This window comes from Pyxicephalus adspersus, chromosome 2, assembly GCF_032062135.1.
Source record: "Pyxicephalus adspersus chromosome 2, UCB_Pads_2.0, whole genome shotgun sequence".
NCBI classification, from domain to species: domain Eukaryota; kingdom Metazoa; phylum Chordata; class Amphibia; order Anura; family Pyxicephalidae; genus Pyxicephalus; species Pyxicephalus adspersus.
The window spans coordinates 32,558,924-32,583,031 of record NC_092859.1 but is presented as its reverse complement, the minus strand read 5'-3'; the positions used below and the strand labels follow the sequence as shown (position 1 = coordinate 32,583,031).

The 24,108-nt window shown below is 38.4% G+C and overlaps 3 protein-coding genes across 3 annotated transcripts in view; 1 reads left to right on the top strand and 2 right to left on the bottom strand.

Moving 5' to 3' along the window:
* Nucleotides 1-2,236: 2,236 nt before the first annotated feature.
* MCAT (malonyl-CoA-acyl carrier protein transacylase) lies at nucleotides 2,237-8,093 on the bottom strand. Its single transcript, XM_072400308.1, has 4 exons — nucleotides 7,597-8,093; nucleotides 6,103-6,190; nucleotides 4,064-4,281; nucleotides 2,237-3,509 (listed from the first exon to the last, which is right to left on the bottom strand). Exons 1-4 carry the CDS (start codon nucleotides 8,023-8,025, stop codon nucleotides 3,093-3,095), a joined length of 1,152 nt encoding a protein of 383 aa, XP_072256409.1. The 5' UTR covers nucleotides 8,026-8,093; the 3' UTR covers nucleotides 2,237-3,092.
* Nucleotides 8,094-12,044: 3,951 nt separating this feature from the next.
* Nucleotides 12,045-17,216, top strand: TSPO (translocator protein). Its single transcript, XM_072400307.1, has 4 exons — nucleotides 12,045-12,135; nucleotides 15,327-15,516; nucleotides 16,147-16,285; nucleotides 16,848-17,216. The coding sequence occupies exons 2-4, from the start codon at nucleotides 15,335-15,337 to the stop codon at nucleotides 17,016-17,018; spliced, it is 492 nt and encodes a 163-aa protein (XP_072256408.1). The 5' UTR covers nucleotides 12,045-12,135; nucleotides 15,327-15,334; the 3' UTR covers nucleotides 17,019-17,216.
* A 2,716-nt stretch (nucleotides 17,217-19,932) lies between these two features.
* Nucleotides 19,933-24,108, bottom strand: part of TTLL12 (tubulin tyrosine ligase like 12) — an 18,392-nt gene continuing 14,216 nt past the window's right edge. The window contains exons 13-14 of the mRNA XM_072400306.1: nucleotides 23,639-23,777; nucleotides 19,933-22,258 (exon numbers count right to left, since the gene is read on the bottom strand). Coding sequence (XP_072256407.1) covers nucleotides 22,107-22,258; nucleotides 23,639-23,777 — 291 coding nt within the window. The 3' untranslated portion in view covers nucleotides 19,933-22,106. The remainder of the gene's footprint in view (nucleotides 22,259-23,638; nucleotides 23,778-24,108) is intronic.

Genomic DNA, 24,108 nt, shown 5'->3' with positions numbered 1-24,108 from the left:
TTTTTTCTCTGGCAGTTCAAATAAAGATAATCTTTCTGATTATAGATAGATGCATTCCAGCTCCTGGGCTTTCACAAGCATATTTTCAAAGTACTGACCCAATTCCAATCTAATTGATTACTGAAAAATGTGTTTTCATTATTAGGCTGTATAGTGAAGATTAAACCATGTCATCCCTATGTGTTAGTTGTTCAACTATATCACCTTATCTAGGGGAGCTTTTGAATGTAGATCCAAGGTTTACCTGTTCGAATATGTTAAAGTCATCATTTTCCATGGGGCGTACGTCTTCCCAGGACTGCTGGTGTAGAGCGAGTCCTGCACTTTAAGCCACTGGCTGGCAACAAGCACAAAATGTTCTATTTTTTGTGTGACTTTCCTCATTTCCATTCTTGTTCCAAGTCAGAGAATGCAAATTTAATCCATTGAATTAGCTAAACAGCATGTAAACCAGCAATTTAAGTGGAAAAAGTAGAAAAAGGAATAGAGGGGAAATCACTGGTAGAATGGATGAGGATAAGAGGAATAAATTGGACTCTCTTAGTCTGGAGTCAATGTGGATTTACCTATTGAGGAAAACAAAATACCAATTTCTAAGTTATTATTACGTACCAGAACAATTCATTACTTTATTTTAAACTGATTGATGGCACATTTCAATAGACAATGTTGTTTCTAATGCACATGGGCATGAAAACAAAGATAGAACCCTGGGCTTACTGCAAATATGAATAGTAACAGCTTCCCAAACAAATAATAATAATTTTCTCCCTCCCACCTCAGCATATAAATATTACCAAACTCGTTTTCCCCAAGGTATGATCTAATGTGGAATATTAAATTTGGGCAGACCTCTCTACACTGTTATGTACAATGCAGGACCAGAGATAGCCAGTGACACCAATGATCATATAAAGAGACTGGGGACTGGGCCTCAGAACCAGTGTGGGGAGGAAGAAGAAACGGTGACTGTTATACTGTCCTGTAAATCATCCCAAAAAGTAACAAAATTTATATTATCTGCTGGAGAATAGAGGGATGGGGGCTACATTTATTGATTTGTAACCTAACCTTAAGTTTGCTTCCAAGCACACAAAATTGTTGTTGGTCTGGGTAAAGGGGACCCTCTGAGGAGAAGATCTCTCTACCTGTGAGTGAAGGAATGCAGGCCATCCTCTTCTCACCATGAACTCAAACTGTCTTCTGAATCATGAAATCAAATGTCTAATAAAGTGATTTAACTGAATTGCCTTAATGGTCTTCAGGTGATTTATTCTAAGTAATAATTTGTATAGATCACACTCTCATATTATCATCATCTTAACAGCAGGGTGGCACATATATAGTCTGAGCATTTAGTGGTCTCTAAATCCAAGAACAAAATGTGTGGTGGCTGTAATAGTCTTCTTTTTTCAGAATATTTGTCTTCATTTACATTTGGTGATGCCACCAGAAACACCATTCCTGTCCTAGGGTGGAACTCCCTAAAAGTAGTCAATGTAATTGAGAACAGGCAGCACAAAGAGCACGGGCAGTTATCAACAAGCAACATTTTAGGCAGATCGACAGGAATTGTTTACTTGTTTAAAAAAATATTAATTTAAGAAAATATGGAAAATGCCAGTGCTGACATCTCCTTTAAAAATGCCAGTTCCCTGGCCTCATGTGTACATGTCACAGGCTGATATTTCATGCCGACTTTCTGAGATCTGCTTTCTCAATTAGGGTTGGCAATATGAGAATGCCAGGCAAAGTATACTTGGGTATAGATCAGCAATAACCACACTATCTTCAGTACTGATGTGTGTATAACAAAAACGTTTTTTTTTTAGCTATGGGAGTAACCTTCCCAATAGAAGATCTCTTATATTGCGGTGACAAACACTAACATTTTAGATTTCCACTCAGAGAAAAATGTCCTCAGTGAGGAACAGACAGGAATCACCAGTGGTTGGGTTCGTAGTTGCCCCACTTGGATAGTCCAGTTTCCTAATACAGAGAGAACCCCTTACTTCCTGTCCTTGTAAAAGTGAGGTCACTTATACAGCAAACAAGGGGAGATTCTACTAATGGGCACAAAGCAACAACATCTGACAGAAATTCAAATCCTTCCACTTCTGAGCCTTTTAAATAGTTTTGGCTACAAATATAGTTTTTACTGTAAAGCATTTTTCATTCTTGTGTTACTCTATACAGTTCCTGGCATTCAGCACCTCAGAACATCATTCTCTCACCAGTCCAATCAGAATTTAGTTTTAATATTCCAGGGGGTCCTGGACCTGCTTATCTACCAACATGAAAAGTAAAATCAATGCTGACATTTGGCCATTTTATAGTCACTTAGTACAGGATAGAGTCAATTGACGTTTATTTTGTTCATGATACACTGTACTATCACTTCAGCTGGACACAGGAAAATGTACTTCCTTATTATTCTGTTTCCAGAAGTGAAACCAAATCATGTTTACAAAACACACACCAAAAGTGTGACACAACTTCAGATCCGGATGGAGAAAGATCAGAGATTAGTGATGATAATGGCCCTTACAGGAAACCATTAAAGTAAACAGGTCTTATTTCAAGAAATCCAGTAAGTTATTAGATTTCTAATACATAAAGCTGCTGCAGGTATAAAGTACAGGCACCACATATATGTAACAGCTTCTATTCTGTCAAACATATCCTGGGCCACTCTGACAGTGCTGGGTTGGAGTTTGCTGTACATTCCTGTGCGTCCAGCACTGGTCAGTAGGAATGTGCCGGAGAAGGGAAGCTTCAACACCTCTAATAGCCAAACCTTGAATGTCAGAATGACCCCTGGGCTTTGGTCATGATGGGCTGGGGGGTGCATATGATTTCCTAGGGGCTTTCATTTCATAATGTAGTAAACTCTGATGGGACCTCTGGAAATGAAGAAATGTTTACTTTGTTTTAACAGATTCTGTTTAATGTACACGTCATCCAAAAATATGGGGGTTGTCCTGAAAATACTAGCCGTTTGGCTGTCATGGGGATTCTGGATTCTCAACACTCCACAAACCAACTTGAATTTTTGATGGGAATGTAGTTAAATAACAAAGTAAGTCGCATAGTTAGTCTATCTCTGACTTCTCAAAAACATCCACATAGCTATATGACCTCCAAGCTTTTAGATTACAAGCTTTCAGTATGGATCCCATTTGCTGTCCGGGTCCCAGCTCATAGGTCTCTGGAAAGTTATTTCCTTTCCTCCTTTCATAGATGGTGTGCATGATCTGCTCCCATTTCACAGGAGACACCAGCTGTTTGGCGAGGAGATGTGCGATCCCCTGTGCTTGCTTGTACTTCATTGCATCAACATTACTGTAGACCTTTACTAGAGGCTTGTTGAATGTTAAACCCTTCAGTACTTCTTCTAGAGGCTCCACAGCAGGCTCCATTAGGCGGGTGTGGAAGGCTCCACTCACTGGCAGTAGCGTAGTCCGTAAAAAGTTAAGTTTGCGGGAATTGTTTTGAAGGAACTGAATAGCCTGGAACACACAAGAAATATTGTTACAGCACCATGTATTCTGAATAATATGATCCACATATTAAAAGTAATGCTTTGTATACCCTAGACTCATCCACATTTTATTTCCAGGTCTTTTTCTATGTCAGACATTTTTAGCTGTGCAAAATGACTCTGCTCTGGCTGCTTTCAGGTCCAACAAACTGTCAAGAGTATGGCCATTAGCCTAATATAAATTTCTCTGTAATAAACAAGGGTCTAAAATCTAACAAAAAAAGGATAAAATATATAAACAGCACCTCTTCTTTTGCCACCTTCTTTTCATTTATGCTCACCTTAGTGACAATTCCTGTCCTAGGAATAAAAAACAAATGCTCAATGAGCTGTATCTTTTTAACAGCAGTGTTGGCACCCAGACAGGAACCGGTTTAGGACTACAGAATATTTTCTCCTATTGCATTTATCAAACATTTTAATAGTATTTTAAACAGACAAAATTGGAGCAAATAGGAGAAGTTAACTGTGAGAGATTAAACACTTTAAATCAATATGGTGTATTAAAACATTTACACTCACCTCCATGTGTCCTGCAATGACTCTGCCATTTGGAAACAAATAATTGGCCACCTCACACACTGGGTCCTTGATGCCCAGAGTAAGACAGTGCTCTCGGGCCTCAGCACAGACAGTGCCGTATTTTGTCTTTGAGTTCCCAATCACAGACAGCATTCCGCTTGGTACAGCTTCAGACGCCTTCTGCATGGCTTCTGCCCTTACTTTAACTGCATACAGAGCTATCATACACAGACATCACATTGGGAATTATAAATTATACACATACATGTAACCAAGCCCTCACATTAGTCTTTTCTGTGCTCAAATGGTATTAATATTCAAACTAATACATCCAAAGCTAGCTTCCTTTTGTCAAATTACAGGTTCTCATGTAGCCTGTGGATAGTTCTCACAATTAAGAGGTACTGCTGCATTATAAACTAAATTCACCATGATAGCTCAATCACACAGCAACTGTAAGAGGGAGCAAAGTAGCTAAAATCACTTTCAAGAAACAGATCTTTTTGTGTGCACCGAAAACTAGAATACGTCCCCCAGCTCACGGGAAGCCCAGCGTGATATAATCCGGAGGAAAAATATTTTTCTAGCATATATTCTGCCAAAACATCTCACATTTACACAATATGCAGTATGTATGTACTGTATTATACTGCTTTCAACATACATACAAGTACGTTGCGTGTGGGCCTACCTAACCAATGTATTCAGGATAACTAAAGCAAATTTGGGTTCATGATTTGGGTTTGTTCATGCATCTAATGATTTAAATGGGAAGGGATCCGCAAATCAAAAACAAAAGTTATGCTTGGGTTCACTACCTAATTTTTACCACCAAAACAGTTCTATTATGTGATGTCTTACAGTGTTCAAACCCCAACTCATCAGTAACCACCCACAAACAGCCAGGAGGCTACTGGAATGTGCCAGGTGCTGCATCGGGCTAAAAAGAGCTGGGGAGAACACTGTCTTATGATGTCTGTGCCACATGTAACAATGTCATGTGATTATTAGATGCTGTCCTGTCAAATCTTTGTGAGAAATACAATACAAAAACAGCGTTATGTCATTGTAATTGTTTTATTGAAAAACAAGTTATTGAAACTGAAGCAGTTGGACTGTGTGCTTCACGACAGGAACAATGCAAAAATGTCTATGTACTATATATTTAAAGTAAGCAGAATATTTTGTTTTGTAATATACCAATATATGCATGCAAACATGTGTGAATTTATATATATGAGCAGAATACAAAGCATTTGAGCTCAATCACTTTACATCTTTTATCACAAAACAAATATTCATATTTCATCTAATTGTGAAATGTAACCAATCCGCTAACTTTTAGGACACCACAAGGTGGCACTGCTGTGTCAAAACTGGAGAATAACAAAATGGAATGAGAATACTAAGACAAAAGCAAAACATTATCTACCACCAAAAACAGGGCTGCTATATTGGGGAGTTTGTTCATTAGAGACATTTCCGATGGAAGCCAGCAACTCGATTAATAATATTTGAGTCTATTTCACCAAAATTTGATTATTATTATTATTTCCAGTGGCAAAGCTGCAGACTTATGAGTCTTGAGGCGCCGCTTCCACCATGATTTTGCATCACCACTGCTGGTCTTCTAGCTATAGATCTATGTTCCCTAGGGCATATTTTGACAAGGTCCCTCCATTTAGGATTTGGACCTTTACATATCAGAACAGTATCAGAATTTTACAGTACCTGCACAGCAGGGCTAATATTGGCAGAGGAAGAAGCAGTAAAATATACCAATCAGTTCTATTGCAGTTCTTATATCTCTATCACTCTGCTCTTTCTCCTAATTACAATGTCTATTGTTATCAAATTGTGAGTAATGGTAAATCTGAGTTGCTATTATGGCTTTTTCCCTTCCTAGTCCAAACTTCGCTGTACAGAGGATTGCAAAATTTAGGAGGAGGAAGATTAACACCTGTCTCTAAAATGTTATGTACATTTTCAAGGACTTTGTCTATTTCCTAGTTGTCAACTCGCCATCTTAGCATCCTTACCTTCTGTAAAGTCTAAGGCACCAGAGCACACAAGTGCTGCAAACTCCCCAACACTGAATCCAGCCACTGCAGTACAATTCTCCAGAGCCTATTGGGAGTAAAAGGGCAATGTTATAGCAAGCACAGCATGGACTGGGGTACAGGCCGCACTTATCTCTTTAAAGTGTAAACCAAAAAGGGTTTAGAACCTCACTCACTTACTCCTCAGACAGAAAGAGACCCTGTCACCTGTTGTTATTTCAACATCAATCTTCCCATATAAATATGTGTGCATCTAACATATTTTAGTCATGTTGTCTGTAACAACCTGTCTTTTATAGTAATCTGAAAACCCCCAAGACGGCAGCTGCTATCTTGGATGGGATGTCAGCCAGCCCAGCAGACTCAAGTGACATTCTATTCTATTTTTCCTTGTTCCTCCTCTACCAGCAACATAACAGCATATGTATGGAGGTGACCAGGAGCTGGAGCAGCACAGATAATTATTAGACACTTCCAAAGGAGGAGAAGGCTCTGACGTGCCAGAACAAAGGGGAAATCACCTTTCCTGCTGTCACATTTTCTAGCAAGTTTAAAGGCACAGTGCTAGTAAATGAAACATCATTTATGGTAAAGCAGAACTAAAGTGAAAACAAAAAAAATACACTTACCTTTCATTCTGAACCCACGGCGTCCCAAAATTCCTCTTCATGCCAGAGCAGGGGATGTCCCAGGCGCTGCCATCTTCAGTCTTCTTCTTGGCACGTCACCCTATGTAGCACTGTGCAGGCTAGGGATCGGGTGATGTAGCCACTGTAAAGGGGGAGAAAAAAAAGAGCTGATCTCACTGCGCATGTGTGAGATCGGCATCTCTTTCCCTTATTAGAAAAAAATGCCCCTCGTGCGCATGCCTGAGATTAGAACTTGCACAGAAGGAGCCCCCAGAGTCTCCCAGGATGCGTGAGATAGGTGCTTTAAAAAAAAAAAAAAAAAAGGGTGTTGCATTTAAAAAAATATTTAACATTTTCCCTTTACGTATAGTGGTAGTCTACCCTTTTATATAAAGTGAAAATGTTGAGTTTAGGTACACTTTAAGGCAGTGGTCGCCAACCTTTTCAGACCCACAGACCACTACATTTACCAGTTCCGGGCCGAGCATGCGTGGGAAAGCCGTGTGTCACTAAAAGGGGAAGAAACTTCCCCCATAGTGAGGTCATAATGCCAGAAACCATCGCAGGTCTGATCCTGTGTCCAAAGACACAACCCGCTCACCGTCCTGAGCCTGCGATCAGTACGGGGAATATGGTCCGCCCCCGCCCGGACCAGCGTGGTCCTTTCTTTGCACACCGCCCGGAGCTGCGGACCACCGATTGGCGACCACTGCTTTAAGAACACTGCATGTAAGCTTTTTTTGTTTGGTTGGTGACAGGGTCTCTTGCAAGACAGTGATATAGTAGGTTGCAGAAAGGCATCTATATGGGCAGGGAACCCACAGGTTGGCAGAAGTGAACTTACAGCCGGGTTTTCCTGGTTTACCTTTTCAGTGGCAGCCACAGAAGTAATAAACACAGCAGGCTGGCAGTGGACAGTCTTGTTCAGCATATGAGCAGGGCCACGGAGACACAGATCCAGGAGGTCATAGCCCAGGACCTTGTGGGCGGTCAGGAACATCTCCCTGACATTGGGGTATTTAAGAAGCCCTCCAGCCATACCGACTACCTGGCAACCCTGCCCTGGGAAGAGGAGGACTGTGGTGTCAGCCTGTGACCTGATTTTCTGGGTGCTCTCCTCCTTCTCCTCATGTTCTCGTTCTGTAAAAGCCTCTTCAAGCAATGTGTGTATTTCCTCCTTGTCCTTTCCTGACCCTGACCCTGACAACCACCTCTGTCCATTATATAAAATCCCTCTGTGCCTCAGAGCCCTAATAAGAGCTGAGCTCCCCATCCCTGGCTGTATCCTATAACAAGGACCATGGATCACACAACTCTTGTTCAATCACGTGCGGCTTCAAATGTCATTAAAATTACTTCCGGGTGGATGGTACGTGATGGGTTGAAAAGTCTTCCCTACCAGAAACATAACAATCGCACAAAGGTTCCTAGATACAAAATGCCCTTATTTCTCTATTATAATTATTATTATTACTACTACGGTACTACTACTACACAATATTTATATAGCGCCAACATACTACGCAGCGCTGTACATGTCTATAGTCATGTCTAATCAGCTTCCTTGCTTTTCATAGTGAAGGGAATGATTCCTGAAGCTGGTTACACATGTATACATTTTCAGTGGATTTTAAGTGTTCATCTGTTTTTTTTTTTTTTCTGCAAAGGTTTAGGTCAAAATAAAAAATATAAAGTTAAAAAAAACAGATATAATCTATTAAATGTTATTAAAGTGTATATACAGCAATGTATTTGTTTATTTTTGGATAGCGTAGAGATGGGATTATTGTTTGCTGTCTGTATACCATTGGGGAAATTTCTTCTCATTTGCTGTCCCAGAGACATGACAGGTGATTAGGGAAAAATATGTAATTTAGGAATGTTATCGTCCTGGACAGTTCCTTTTGAAATAAGTGTATTCTGTGTACACTTCTTTTTTTGGGAGAACTAAAATTTTGGATTTCCCATAAGTTTCTGTCTGGGTGAGGATAATCAATAGTAAGGGGTAAAGCTTCAAACCAATAGGACACAGACAGTAATAGAAACTTGACAGGGGGCTAACCCCACCCTATTCAAAGTACATTGTTTAGACTAGCTATTATCAGTCAGGATTTTGTGGAACCCTAGGGTTTCTCCAAAGGTTTCTAGAACTTCCTTTAGTGGATAATTGACCTCCTATCAATCACCACCAAACGATTCGCACCAATAAGCTTTTAATCTGTCTGTAAGAATGGAATTCTGATCACCATCATAAAGGGGCACTCTTTATTATCAACTAGTACTTATAAAGCGCCAACATATTACACAGCACTTTACAAAATTCATAGCCATGTCACTAGCTGTCTCTCAAAGGGGTTCACAATCTAATGTCCCCTCCATAGTGGGCGGGTTGTGTCCCTCGATATAACCTGCCCACTCTCCTATTGTCAGTACCACAACCAAAAGACAAATTTGGAGGGAAATACAATTACCTATCTGCATATTTTTTGGTATGTGAGAGGAAACCGGAGTGTCCAGAGAATACCCACATCAACACAAGGAGAACATACAAACTCCTTACAGATAGTGTTCTCGCTGAGATTCAAACCTGAGATCTAGTGCTCTAAGGACAAGAGTGCTAACCACTGAGCCAGTTTTTGTTAAAGTCTAGAGTTACCCTCTATATGAGATACCATTTACTGATGCTATTACATAGTATTATTATTATGTATTTACCGGTATATAGCACTATCATATTACACAGTGCCTTACAAAGTCGGCTGGAATGTCACTAAAGCCTCACACATACATCTTATTAAGGATTGTCACTGGAAAAAAAATCTTTTGTGATCTTTACTAGTGATAGGTGAAGAGATGAGTGCTATATGCACAGAACCATTCTTTTCTATGGAAAAGGGAGGGGGAAGGATGAGCGAGCATTGTTCAATTCACTATGGTGGATTGGTGAACAACACTGGGGGCACCACTGTACACGTCAGATTTTTGTAGTGTGCTATTCCTAAAGCAGCGGTCACCAACCAGTGGTCGGCAAGAAAATTTTGGGGGTCTGCGGCTCTGGCCGGTGCACCCCCGAGCAGGGTCAGGAGAAGGACCCCGCTGGGGGGACGCACCTGCCAGAGCCATGGAACACATTCCTGTACGAGTTCCAGGCGCAGGGAAGTGGGTGGGTTGTGTCCCTCGATATAACCCGCCCACTCTCCCATCGCAGGCTATGCCATGGTGATGTCACTATGGGGGAGGTTTCTCCTCCTTTGATTGACACCCTGTTCGCGGTCAGGAGCCAGTGATTTTTGTGGTCTGCGGAACCAAAAAGGTTGGCGACTACTGCCCTAAAGGGGTTTTTTTTTTAAGTTGCTACTGTAGCCAAATGTCATTAAAACTGTTAATGACAAGTGGAAATTTTTGAAGTGAAGGAGCCAATCAACCTATCTGTCCATTTTTAGGATGAAACCAGAGTGCCTGGAGGAATCCTAAACAAACACAGGAAAATTATCCAAACTCTATGCAGATGGTGTTTTGGGTGCAATTCACACCTGGGACCCCAGTGAAGCAAACATAGGAGTGCTAGATACCAAAGCACTGTGCCACCCAAATACAGTCTATGAGACAGTCCCTTTAAAGCTAAACCTACATTTTCTTACAGTTATCTCTCTTTTCTGTAGGCCTGGATCATTGTAGAAGGAACGATTCTCCTCAGCTCGCCCAGCAGTGGTGGTTGACAGTCAGTGAATTTAGTGGAAAGCATGAAAACAGAATGCATAAAATCTAGACTTCATTTTATTGAATCAGATAATATTTGTATCCATTTACTTGTCATTATATGGTAATGATACATTATGCAGAACTTTACAAAGCCATGGTAATATAACTATCCCATAAAGGGCTCACCATCAAATGTCCTTAACACAGTATAAAGCTAATTTTAAGGGGAAGCCAATTAACCTAACTGATTGTTTTTGGGATGTGAGAAGTCACACCCAAGCACAGGGAAACCATACAAGGGATGATAAATACTAGCAATGGGTGAGGTAAGAATAATTTTGAAGGAGACACCGGGAGGGAGGATTGATATCAACTAAACCTGTAATTTAAAAGAATGTTTTATTTTCACTATTTCACATTGAGCCCAACCCAAACAAGAAACTAACCAGTACACAATATTCAGCTCATAATAAATGTATATGTTAATAAAATAATTAAAGAGAGTTGTTGAGCTACTGGCCAATTACTATATATCTTATATTTCCAGTAGTTCACTGATGCTGAATTGCACAACTGTAACTATCCATATTCGTAACTTTTCAGTTGGCATTGCTCCATACAATGTACTTACAACAGTTCTCAACTGTTTCTTGCAACTGTAATGCATATCATAAAGAAATCATACCGGTAACATTTGAATATGATGATGATGATATGATAACATGTACATTCTATTTGGCTCCCCAACATGTATTTGCTGGCCATTGTGTTGTACTTGAGGACAATGCTCACAATTTGTTGTGGTGCTTTTCTGAAAACGGTGCAGGTCAGATTTTTTTTTTACCACTGTGCAGATACTTTAAATGAATACTTTGTCCAAACACATGATGTGAATGTGCAGGCAGCACATATATGTGAATGGGCTCCCACTGATGAGTAAGGAAATTTTGTTACTAATGGTATAGAGAAAGTGAATCTTCCCGTGGGGACACAGATAGCAATCAAACCTGACAATGGACCTAATCCCAACCCTCTTCAACCCCCCTCAAAAAACAAAAAAACAACAGATTTTCGTTTACATACACTATGGGTTCTATTTATTAACCAGGGAATCTGGCATTCCCTAGTGGGAATCAATTGCTGCCATTGAAACACCTGGACCTGGAAGGTTTTCACCATAAATTTGTTTGAAGGACAGTCAGATTCCCTGTTTTTTTAACTAGAGTCGCAAAAGATATTGATAGGTTAAGGATACTAACAAAAATTACAGGAACTTGTTAGATATTTCCAGACAATTTATCAGGACTGTTTTAGCCTGCTGTTATGTGGTAACAGATTAAAAATAGTGTTGCACTTGCAGGATCTTAAAAAGAGTAAAACCTGAGGAAATGTGCATGTATTTTGTTTTTTCAATTTTTCCTTGACATACTCTAATAATATTTTAAGTGCATAACTGCAAGTATTAAAATGTACGTGTAAAATACAATTCTGCAGAAAAAAACATTGATATAAGGAAGTACAGTAGTTTTGTTTTTGCCCAGAGTTAAGATGGCTTCCTACATTCGCAAGAATGTAAATAGTTTCAGGCCCCACCCCTAGGTCACATGACCGGCACACGCCCAGCTGTATCTATGTGCTGTCATCTCCAGAGAGCTTCCAGTGCTAGCAGAGGACAGCAGAGGTGAGACACTGCTAATACTTTCCATGATCTGTTCTCATGAACTGGGAAATTACTGGGGATTAGATTCCGGCATTTCTATGGTTTATAGGCTAGGTGGGCATGCTGGGAATTGTAGTTCCATGGTGGGTGATTGCATACAGCTGGCATTTATGTAGTCAGTTTACACTGGCAATATTTGTTATTTGTGCACATCATGCCTGCAAGATATTGTTTATTCTGAAGAATCATGTGCAAAGTGTGTGTGTGCTTATATATATATATATATATATATATATATATATATATATATATATATATATATATATATATATATGTTGTCACCAGGACAAATCAAAAGGAACAAAGCTCTATAATAAGGATATAGACTGCAAATTGGAAAAATGATTCCTCTTGTCTGTTTACAAAATATATATATATATATATATATATCTTGTTACATGTACAAATGTTGTCACCAGGACAAATCAAAAGGAACAAAGCTCTATAATAAGGATATAGACTGCAAATTGGAAAAATGATTCCTCTTGTCTGTTTACAAAACTAAAAAAAGATTTTTGCTTTACAAACACTTTAAGATAGGAATTATAAAATAGTTAATTAGACATTTAGATCTATACATTTACAAGGTGCCATTCATTGGAAATGCCATAGTGCGCTGGGCTAGAAAAATGGCTTGTGTTTTTGGCTGCATTCTAGTGCATTAAAATAAATAATCTGCCATAATGCAATGTACATTTGTTACTGTGAAAATAAGCCTTTTGTATCTAAAGACCTCATGTCCATTTTTTGAGCACACTAAATAGTAAATTTGGTGCACAGGGTTACTTGCAGCAGTCAGGAGCAGATGTATCCTCTGATTGCAGGCTGATTGTGGTGATGTTATGAGATAGTTTATAGTTCATTCACAGCAGGTGCCAGTGACACGCTGTTAGCTTCCTATATGTGATTGAATAACATAAGCCAAAGAGGAGAGACCGTATTCCCTCTAAGCTTGTCCACAATAAGAATGACAATTTGGACTGTAAATCCCTCTGCAGATGTAAAAATCATGACAATGAATCGGTAAGTCAACATGACAGCATATGATGGTGCCATTTACATAAAAACATCTTGATGCTAGAAATGTGTTCATGGACTAGCTATCAGAAGTGCATTGTGTAACCTCCCTGCCCGTTACTTATTGTGTTACACATGCAATCCACTCCTTGTGTTACACAAGCTAACTGGAGAAAAGGTGAATGCATTGTTGCTAAAGGAATCCGCTTTCATTTCATGAAAAATGATCAAAAAAAGATGGAAATAGAATCTAAGTTTGATGGACTCAGCACCCCCATAAGTGCTGATTTAAGATTGTAAGGCAGGACAGGTAATATTAACATTTTTCTGACTCCTAACCTTCTTCCTTTACAGGTTGCTTTTTGTCATTTTCTTACTCATTGATTTCTTTTAAAAGCCAAAGCCTGGCTTTTTTTTTTTTTAGTTTAGTAGAGTGAAGAACAGGAAATATGGGGGAAATCCTCTTCTTCCTAATTGAACAGAGCAAGAATTAATAGACCCCCCCCCCCCCATCCCAACTGGATGTTTTAAAAATACATTTTATAAAATTTAATGTACAGCGCTGTGTAATATGTTGGTGCTATATAAATCCTGTTTATTATTATTATTATTATTAAAATAAAAATGTCATATAGTATTACATAAACAGGGCACAGAAAACATTTTATTGTATGACAAAACTTTTTAGTGTTGGATATGGCAGGAAAGGGTTGGGGGAGAGATTCAGCCCTCTGTTTGTTCTGGTGACTATTGTCACCATCAGAGATGAGGGTGAATCTTCTAGTGGGGACACCTTTTCCAATAACAACTGTATAAGATAGGAATTATTGTAATTTTGGGAAGGTTTCTTTAACTTCCCTGGCGGTATTCCAGAGTGTGGCTCGGGGTGGATTTTTCATTCCAAAAGCGGTAACCCCGAGCCACACTCGGGGTGGAATTGCCAGGGATTTAAAAAGACCAACCTGGTTCCCACGTTCCAGCAGCGTCCTCAGGCCGGGAATCTGCTCGCGAGTATGTGGCTGCGGGAAATTTGAAATACTAAGTATTAAATTCAAGTAATAAATGTATTAAAAATAGTCCGTATTCATACCACTAGGGAAGTTAAAGCTGAAATTTAGGGTAACACCTCCTAAATCAAGACACAGACAACAAAATGTAACGAAGTCTGACAAAACAAAAACCCTTGCTACTAAAAGATGATCATTACTTTTCAAATTGTACTGAGAGACTTGTGAGCATATCATTAAAATGTCCCCCCGCCCTGTCAGCAGATAAATCTGTGGTACAGAGATAAAGGGTTTGGAATTCTGAGACAGAAATGAGTGACAGCAGAAACGAGTAAACGCCCAACATAGGTCTGTTCAAACAAGATAAATTCAGCCAGGAGTGAATGTGTGATTACACCCAACTTTATTGTGACTTGGAGAGTCACATGTACATTGCCTCCACCCCGTATTCTGTAGGTGTAGTAACTCCACCTAATAGTATTTCTATAGGTATAGTATTCTCATCATAAAGTGTCATGGTCATGAGAAAATTGAAAATCCATTTGGGGACTTATTTCCATTTAAATCCATTTAGAAACAATTTCGGAGTTGTTTAAAGTAACTTTTCCATTAAAAAGTTGTGGGGACAGCCAAAGCCATTGCTTGCTTTCCATTCCCTGCTTGTCATACTGATGTCTGAGTTTTATGCTTTCACTGACCTGGAAAATATAGAAACAAGAAAGGTCAGCAAAATTCAAAATTATTGAGCCAGACAACCAGCATTTCAAGATGGTTGGTAATGGCAGCCTCAATAATAAATGGCAGAGTCGCTTAGAACATGGATTCACGGCCTAGGACTTTGTGGTTTTGGCCAATAAGGGATATGACTTTTTGCCCTATGAATTCTGTGATTCCTCCTGCTAGTCCCTAGGTCAGTAAAATATACAGTGGTGATGTGGGGTCTGGTAGATTGATTTTATTAGAGCACCCGGAATCTGACACTTGTGAAAATGTCAGATTCTACACTGAGATTTCCCTTCATTCTTGCAGAGCACAATGGTACAAAGAATTCTTTTTTTGTTGTATTTTTTAATGATGAAACTTTGATTCTTGACATGCATATAACTAACACTCATGTTCCTTCCCTAGCAATCACAATGCCTTCTTCCTGGATTCCCGCCGTTGGCCTCACTCTCTTACCCCATGTGGGTGGCATACTAGGAGGATTAATCACACGGAAGGAAGTTAAAACATGGTACACAACGTTGGTGAAGCCATCCTGGCGCCCACCTAACTGGATGTTTGCACCTGTCTGGACTACATTATATACTTCCATGGGGTATGCAAAATAACTAATACATTGCTTTATCCTGTCTGAGCAATTCCTTCCAATATCTTCTTGTGTAATGCCTTCAATAAGGTTTATTGGATTCATTTAAACCTGTGTTGGAAAATCTGTAGAGACCTCAACCCAATAAGTAAAGTTAGGTTAAAATTAAGTAAAAATTATTTTTTGAGGCACCTCATTATTTGGAGTGACAACTCTCTCTCATGTTATTCTGGTCACATCTCTGGTGGAGGTTACAGACCGTAATAAATATTTGAATAAATATGGTGTATGTATATTTATGCCGTGTTCTCCCCAGCCCCTTTTAGCTGGGCGCACCACCTGGCACTTTTCAGCAACCACCTGGCTGTTTTTGGATGGTTACTGATGAGTTAGTTCACAATTCAGGACCTACCACCCACCTACAATTTCTTCCTATGCAGTTTAAAAAAATTTCTGCACTCGATGTGTGTGTATAATATATATGTACAGTGTATATATGTACATGTATATATGTGTGTATGTATGTTTAAATTTACTAATGAGACATTTAGGTTAGGTGGTGATTGTTTTTTTATTTGATTTACATAAGGCTATAGTACTAAAACAAACTTATGTGTTTGACTTGTTTTTCATTTATAGGTACGGTTCATATTTGATCTATAAGGAGCTGGGTGGTTTCACCGAGGATGCTCTGGTTCCATTAGGACTCTATGCTGGACAGCTGGCACTTAACTGGGCCTGGACACCCATCTTCTTTGGTGCTCACAAAATTGGTTGGGTAGGTAGAACTTTAGGTCAATTACAGCTGACTGTTTACAGGCAGAAATCTACAGTGCATAATAGAAATGTCTTCCGGTTTGGGGCTAAACATTTGCCAGTAGTGTGCCACTAAAGATTTTGTGCCAATTCATTTGCAAAATTTCTTAACTTTTGTGAATTTGTTGGTAGTGTTATAGAACAGTTTGTGGCAGAATAAGATGCTGACCTGATGCCTAATTAGGATGTGATGTGACATTTCCTAAATGGAGGACGGAGTTAACAAAAATTGTGTTAAATAGTAAATTCTGTAGCAATATGTAGCATATGGACAAAACAGCCGACACAAAGGATTGTGCCATGTATTTACCTGCCACATTATAATTAAATCTGTTCTTTTTCAATGACCAGTAATGGAAAATATGGCACAGTGGCAGACATGATAAAAGTGAATTTTGTTATATGTCTCTTGGTGACATTAGCCTTGTGTGCAGTATGTTTGCAGACAAAGCTTGTCTAACTGAATAACGGTCAGAAGTTGGCTTTTTTTGAATAACGAATAACCTGTTTCCTTCTCCTTGCAGGGCTTTGTGGAATTATCACTTCTTACTGGCACAGTGGTCCTCACAACCATCTCCTGGTACCCAATTAGCAAGACAGCGGCCTACCTGATGCTTCCGTATATAGCCTGGCTGTCCCTGGCCTCTTCCCTGAATTATGTTATATGGAGAGACAACAAGGACAAGTCAGAATAGAAGGATCCTGTAAGAATGAGTTACACCAGCCAGGAAATGAAGAATTGTTTTTTTTTTTTAATGTTTTATCACTTTTTACATTGTAATGAATGTCACAAACCAGCACAACACTAGAAAAGCAATTTGTATTTTTAAAGCAGAAAATAATAATGCCTTATCTTTGTAAAAAAAATAAACCAATTTGTTTCTGTTTCTGTATATATATGTGAAAGTGTTGAATCTGAACTGTGTGTGAGCTGACTGTCAGAGGTAAAATGATACCTCATCCCCAGCTTGTTCCTGAATGATAAATGCATGACTCTAATTATTTGGGGACGTTCTTAGATTGAGCTTGCATTTGCAGGGAATGCCAGCTAGGGTTGATGTAATGCACAGACATGCGTTGGTGCAGTCCAGCCAAAGTTTATTTGGCAGACTAAAAAAACTATACATGACATGCTATATTATCTTCTTCCCAAGTACAATCTATATAATCTTACTCATTAGGATTCTATATGCTAAGTAATAAATGTCCTTCCTGTAAGAAGTAACTTGAATGCAGTCTCTCTACCATCTGATCCCTTTTCATAAAATGAAAGCAGTTATCTGTCTATAAATGAACTGTAAAAATAATTTCAGTGACACGAATCTTACCTTTCTAAAACAATATGCTGTAGTATATTTTAGCTGCCTAATCTCCTCATAAGTACAGGCAAGTACAAGAGGGAAAACTTTCATTGATATTCATTCGGCAGTTTTATGTATCACTTTAAGACATTAACAAGATTTAAGTCCATTCCGTATCGCTAGCCTTCCAACAATTCTGTAATCAAAGATCAATTATTAATCATCAATTAATTATTATTGATGATTTGGTGAGACTTCCCTGTAGTCTGCTGTCTCTTGCCTTCTTTGGTTGTGATGGCATTTGTGTTTTACTATGTATCATATGCTCATAAAAGCAAGCAGAAAAATAATTCAGACCTTTATAATCCTTAATTTTATCCTTGGCTCTCTAGTCTGATCTTTTTGTATACTAAATATTTGTGCAAATGTTCAAAATGAGGTTCCCATTTAAAAAAAAAAATCACACAATCCTTTTAATCATTAAAATACCTAGGGCTGCAGAAATTATGTAATAGTTTGGTTTAGAAAAATGATGGAAAAGCTTCAGCATCTACATTATAGTTGTTACAATGAAGTGGTAGTGATTCACACCTTGCTGGAAGTGTAAAATCCCTTTAGGAAAGCACTTGCATTTGATTGTTACATAGTTGTGCTGAGAACTTTAATTTTGTACATAATGATCTACATATTGTCCAAAAATTCTTCATTGATACTACAAGTACCATATTGTATTGGGATATTTAATACTTTACAGCCTTAGCTTAGAATTAATATATTCAGAAGGACCTGTGTTTGTGTGGGGTGCTGGGAATCAGTTTTATAACTACCAGTCACTCCCATATATATAATCTATGACATGGGTGGAGCTGAGAGCAACATAACTGAACACTTTACACTGATTCATTTATTTCAGTACCACAGGTGCGTGCTTTGTCTCCCTTCTTACTAACAAATGGGAGACAAAGCACCCGCCTGTGGGTTCTTGTGTATTGTTAAGACGTTGCTGATTCATTCTAGTTAGAATTCTGCATCATTATTTAATATTTTGCATTAGGGCTCACCAGATCATTATTATTAATATTAATAATAATAAATACATGCTCTGTAAAGCAAATTCAAGGATGTTTGCTGCTGCAGTAGATTGTCTGCAGCCTGATTTGACTTTTATCACACTGTTAAATAACATCCAAGTGTGGTTATGCAAACTTTTTGAGTTATGCAACATGTTCACTGCTGCCACCTGCTGATAATTTGGGGTTCATACATCCTAAATAGATTTTGGTTTATAAAAGCATTGTTATAAAAACAATTCACCCCCCCCCCCCCTACTTTTTAAACCCTTTTTAATCTCATGCAGTCTTCCAAACTTCATCTGAAATCTAGTTGCGGGTGTTATATACCTAAAAGAATGACATGTTTAAAAATAGAAGCTGCAACGGCTGTCTTGTTTTCAAAGGTTTATGTTGTGTGCAATCCCTTTCCCCAATAGGTTTTAACATACTTCTGAATGAACACAGTTGTCTTCTTAAACAATGGCATATGGATGTACACACGGTGAAAGGTCAAAAAGGAAAGGGATCACACAAAACACACAGAGGGCATAATATTAGGTTAGTTCATTATTTCTGTGCCAGTTGATCGATTTGCTTTAACAAACAGATGTCCAAGAGTCTAAAGTGCTGTTTTTGTTACCCCTATGTAACCAGATCTTTACTTTCCTGGACACTATAGCTGAATCTGTTGGGTTGCCATAGGCCAGCAAAAATACTGGTATACAACACTCTAGCATTACCTGCATTTGCTATTTCTATTTCAGAACTAGGTGAATAAAGGTAATTTCTTGGCTACCATCTGTTGGATTCACCATCCATTCCTTGCTGGGAAGTGCAATTGTTGGGATCAGAGCAGCCAGATACAAAAATTGGTATGCCACCCTTTAAAAGCCAAGATGCTACTCTCCTGACTAGGTGTCCCTGCACTCTATACACATAAATGGGGTACACTTTAATAATGCCAATAAGATTTATTTTTGTATTTATGCTAAGAATATGCACAAATTCAAAGACTTTATTTCTGCCAAAACAAGTTTTAAACAACTCCACTAAATTGAAATGATCAGCACCAGGCTTTGTTATCTCTTATCTTTTGTAACATTCTCCAAGTTGTAGAGATTGCTTGTGTTCTCCGGCCAGATAACAAAAGATGAAAGCCAAATTGTTGCAATTGCAGCATTTTTGATATCATAATAGATAAGTTTGGGTAGTACAGAACAAAGTGGATTCTAAGAGGTTGCTCTGGGTATTATCAGTTTGTCTTTTTTTTTTTTTTTTTTAGAGCACATTTATGAGCATTGTAACTAATATTATTCCATCCTTCTAAGAAAGAACACCATGGGGCACGGGGAATGGAATTAATCATCAGCTTCCTGGTACACTGCAACCAATCAAATTTTAAAAAATGAATAACTCTCCCCATACCATACCACCATACACCATTTCTTTAGATTAATGGGAAGCTCTATTTGGAGGAGAGGCATATGCAAATTGTATTCTTTGAAGGTTTTTTTTTTCCTAATCCTATGCCAGTTTCAGAGTTCCAGAAATGATGCAGTAAATGGCAAATTTGTAAAGTGCATTTCTGCACTCCATCCCCTGTAGAGACTGGCACCTGGTCCTGTAAGCCATGGCTGGCTTAATCCCCAGAAGGTGGATCCTTAGCTCTCTGGGTTCACAGAAAGCGAGTGTGATAACACCCAATGTCATTCAATCCCATAGTGAAGGAGCATTATAATGAAACCTGGCAAGGCAAGGCTGCAGTGCACAGTACCAGAGAAGGAATAGTTTTTAATGCTTAGTATCTCTATTCTTTTATTAAATTTTGACTCCAGGCACTTGGTTGGTTGCTCTGACCAAGAAAATCCCTGAACTTGAGCAGGGGTGATTGTTGCAGATCATTTAATTCCTTGTGCTCTTTTTTTATTTGACTGGAAGATAATGAACAATGTGCTGGTTCACCCAGCATTAGTTGTACCCCCCAACAACCAAATTAATGTAAACTTAGCCTGAAAAGAAATAAAATAAGTTTAAATGCTGCCAAAAGGGTAACCAACAGTTCACATTGGTGGCACCATGTAATACAAACAAGGTGTTATTTACATGTCTAAAGGCAGATCTGACTATGGGCTTACATTAATCTATAGAAAGCAGATTCCTACAATTACACCTTAGTTATCACTTTCTAAAACATATCGGTTGCTGTAGCACACAATCACCCATTGAAAAAGAAAGCAGGGAATTAGGCTGAAAAAGCCAAATTACCAAATCAGAACTCATTTTAATCGCATTTACCGGTTGAGATTGGGTGCAATAAATTTGTGAACTTGTTTGGCAATTGGTTCTCAGAACATGGAAGCAGCCATTGTGATAGTAGCCATACACTATGCAATATCATTCAGTATATAATTTTCTGACTTTTGTAAATTATGCCTTCCAAGTTAACTGCTTTCCATTAAAGCAGGAATGTCAAACTCAAATGCACAGAGGGCCGAAATGAAAAGCTTAGACCAAGTCACGGGCCAAACTTGAAATTGTTTTTGAAAAAACAAATAATCTCAATTCAATTCATATTAAGAATTCTTTTTGGGGTAAAAAAAAAAAAGGATGTGCCGGACCAGATTTTACCCGCGGACCAGAGTTTCACACCCCTGTATTAATGAAATACAAAATACATGTGGGTCTCTTCTTAATCATTTTAGATTGATATTTGAGAGAATTATAATAATTTTGTAATTGCATTAGACTCCAAAACAAAGAGAAGGGTATAGAATATAGCCTAGGAGTTTACATGGCGCTGTACTGTTTACTTGTTATTTTGATGCATGCTAAATCCGAGCAGCAAGTTGCCTCTGGGTCCCAGGTCTGATTATTCTTACTGCAAAATAGATAGGGAGGTTAGAGTAATTCATAAATCAGTCTTGCACTTACTCTGCAAAGCCAAATTACCTATGACATGCTCTTATTTTCACTCCTAAAATGCTATTTCATCCAAAAAAATCCATTTTTTTGCCACTATTATTGTCAAACCAACATGAACATGTGCAGCAGTGTACAGACCCTTGGCCTTTTTTTTTACTCCTTAGAACACTTAAATTAAACCACTAACCCAATCTGCAACACCTCAGCATTATAACATAGATGTCAGGCAGCAGCCCATAACTGTTTTAAGACATATGGAAAACCAGAGACAACATTTAGATGAACAAAAATCCCTTAGAGTTTGCAGAAAACAGCTTAGTAAAGAATTATGGAATTGGGTAATTATAGTAATACAGATGATTCTTTTACATATATCCTCAGGCTTATTTCTAGCACTGTATTGGGATTTATACCATGGACTATAAGCAGAGCTAGGACTGCCTGTATACAGATATTGATGGATGTATAAAGTCTAGAGAGCCTGTTAGAAACAGCTTCTGAGTAAGCGTTAAAGGATAGCAGTCACATGACAGTTTTGTGGTTTGTCCAGGAACAGAGTGCTGAAGATATCATTGAAGAAAGTGGGGTGGTATTTGCAGGCTCGAGCGCAATCTGGATTGAAGTTTACTTCCAAAATCTGAGGCTGCATCACTCTTTTACCTGGAGGTGAGAAAGTAAGGTTAAGAAAAAAGAAAAGAACATCAAGTTATAGCAAAAACAGAACACACTTATTATTAAACTTTAAAAGTCTTGGACCGTGGGGAAAGCCTCACATTTCAAAGCTCACAGATGTGATCAGGGACTCTTCTCTGTCTCTTTTCAATCTCCTTTTTGTGAACTGCAGCCCAAAATAGAATTATGTATTCTAAACCTGCTGTTTATTTCAGGTCTATGGGTACCTTTCCTAGCCATGTTAACTCAAATAACACTGCTGAAATAACAAAAGTGTCCAAGTTAATATTTCCAAAATTTCAAGTTTTCCTAAATGCCTGCTTCCCCTATCTTGCTTTGCAGATGCCCCTGCTGTTTCCTTTTTTCCTATTAAAGACCATGCCATTCCATGTGAGTGTAGGGAGCCATCCTGCCATGATGCCATGCATTGACAGGTCAGGCTTAACCTGGAGCAAGTAAAAAGTTTGGCTGTGGTTGCTTTTCAAACTATGGATCTTTATAAGAAAAAAAAAATAGGTAAGAATTGGAAACCGCAGTAGGCTTTTTCCTTATTTCACCATCTTTTCTCCTGTGTCTCCACTATGTACAGGGAGATGATCATGAAACTTTTCCACTGCTTATATTTCACCACTACGTTGCCATCAGATGGGACTAAGCTCTTTTTTGCAATGTTTGAAATGTGGAAACCCAGAGGCAGATCTATACCATATGTTGTGGAATTGCCCCAAAATTAGGTACTTGGAGGATGGTGGTGATGTATTTACTTCGAAATTTGGTGAACTATCTACCATTAACTCCTGAAAAGGCAATATTTGGGGAAGTACACCTTGAAGGCACTAGAATCACTAAAGGTTGCAGCAAACTTCTCTTAATAATTTCAATGGTTGCTAAAAGACAATTTTACATAATTGGATACTATCAAACCGGCCCTCACTCAAATTATTTCTTGAAAAAGTATGGTATTTTCTTTCAACTTTTGAAATGACTGTCTGGTACGCCTATTGCCTTTTGGGCAACAATCCCTCAATCCTTTGTTACTATCATATCGTTCCATGGCTAACTTGAGCCAATGGGAGTCCATTACGATACATAGTTTGGTAGATTTATGAATATTGAAGAACCACATTCTCTACAATAAAACTGATTTCTTTTTGTTGTTTGAATACATTATGTAACTGTACTATACTATGTTGTACTATACTGGGTGCATTGTTTTTCATCTTGATCCCAATGATTCTCTACTGTCATTTTCTTTATTATCGCTATTTTGTGTCCAATTCATTATGTTCTGTTGCTATGTTGTTACTAATTTTTCCTTTGAATGCTATAATTGGGCATTTTACTGTAAAGTAAAAAAAACATCTGTACCTTTTTGGTCAGTTTCCCACTTTAACATCAAGTCAATGGCGTAGATTGCACGAGACGATGGGTAGTCACAGATGCCAAGTGGAGCAGGTTTGGAGCAAGCAGCTTGGAAAAGCTCGCCGAAGCTTTTGAATAACTCATCCTAGTGATGGATAAAATATCAGCTGTAAGTAAATATTCACTGTTTGCTTGAACAAATATAATATAGTAATGTGAGGTTAGTACAAACATTACATTAGAAACAGAAAAACAGAATCTTTGTCGCTATCTGGTGGTGAAATCTGGTACTACAAAAATATTCCCCAAAGCATACAAATTTCTTTAACCACCTAAGCGTTACACTGAGGTCTAGATTTCTGTACCAAAAGTGATCCACTGTTTTTCATGAAATTTTTTTTTAAATTGTAGACCTGTAACTTACAGAAATATGTCCGAACAGGGGTTCTAGTAGATAATATGAATACAAAAAATGT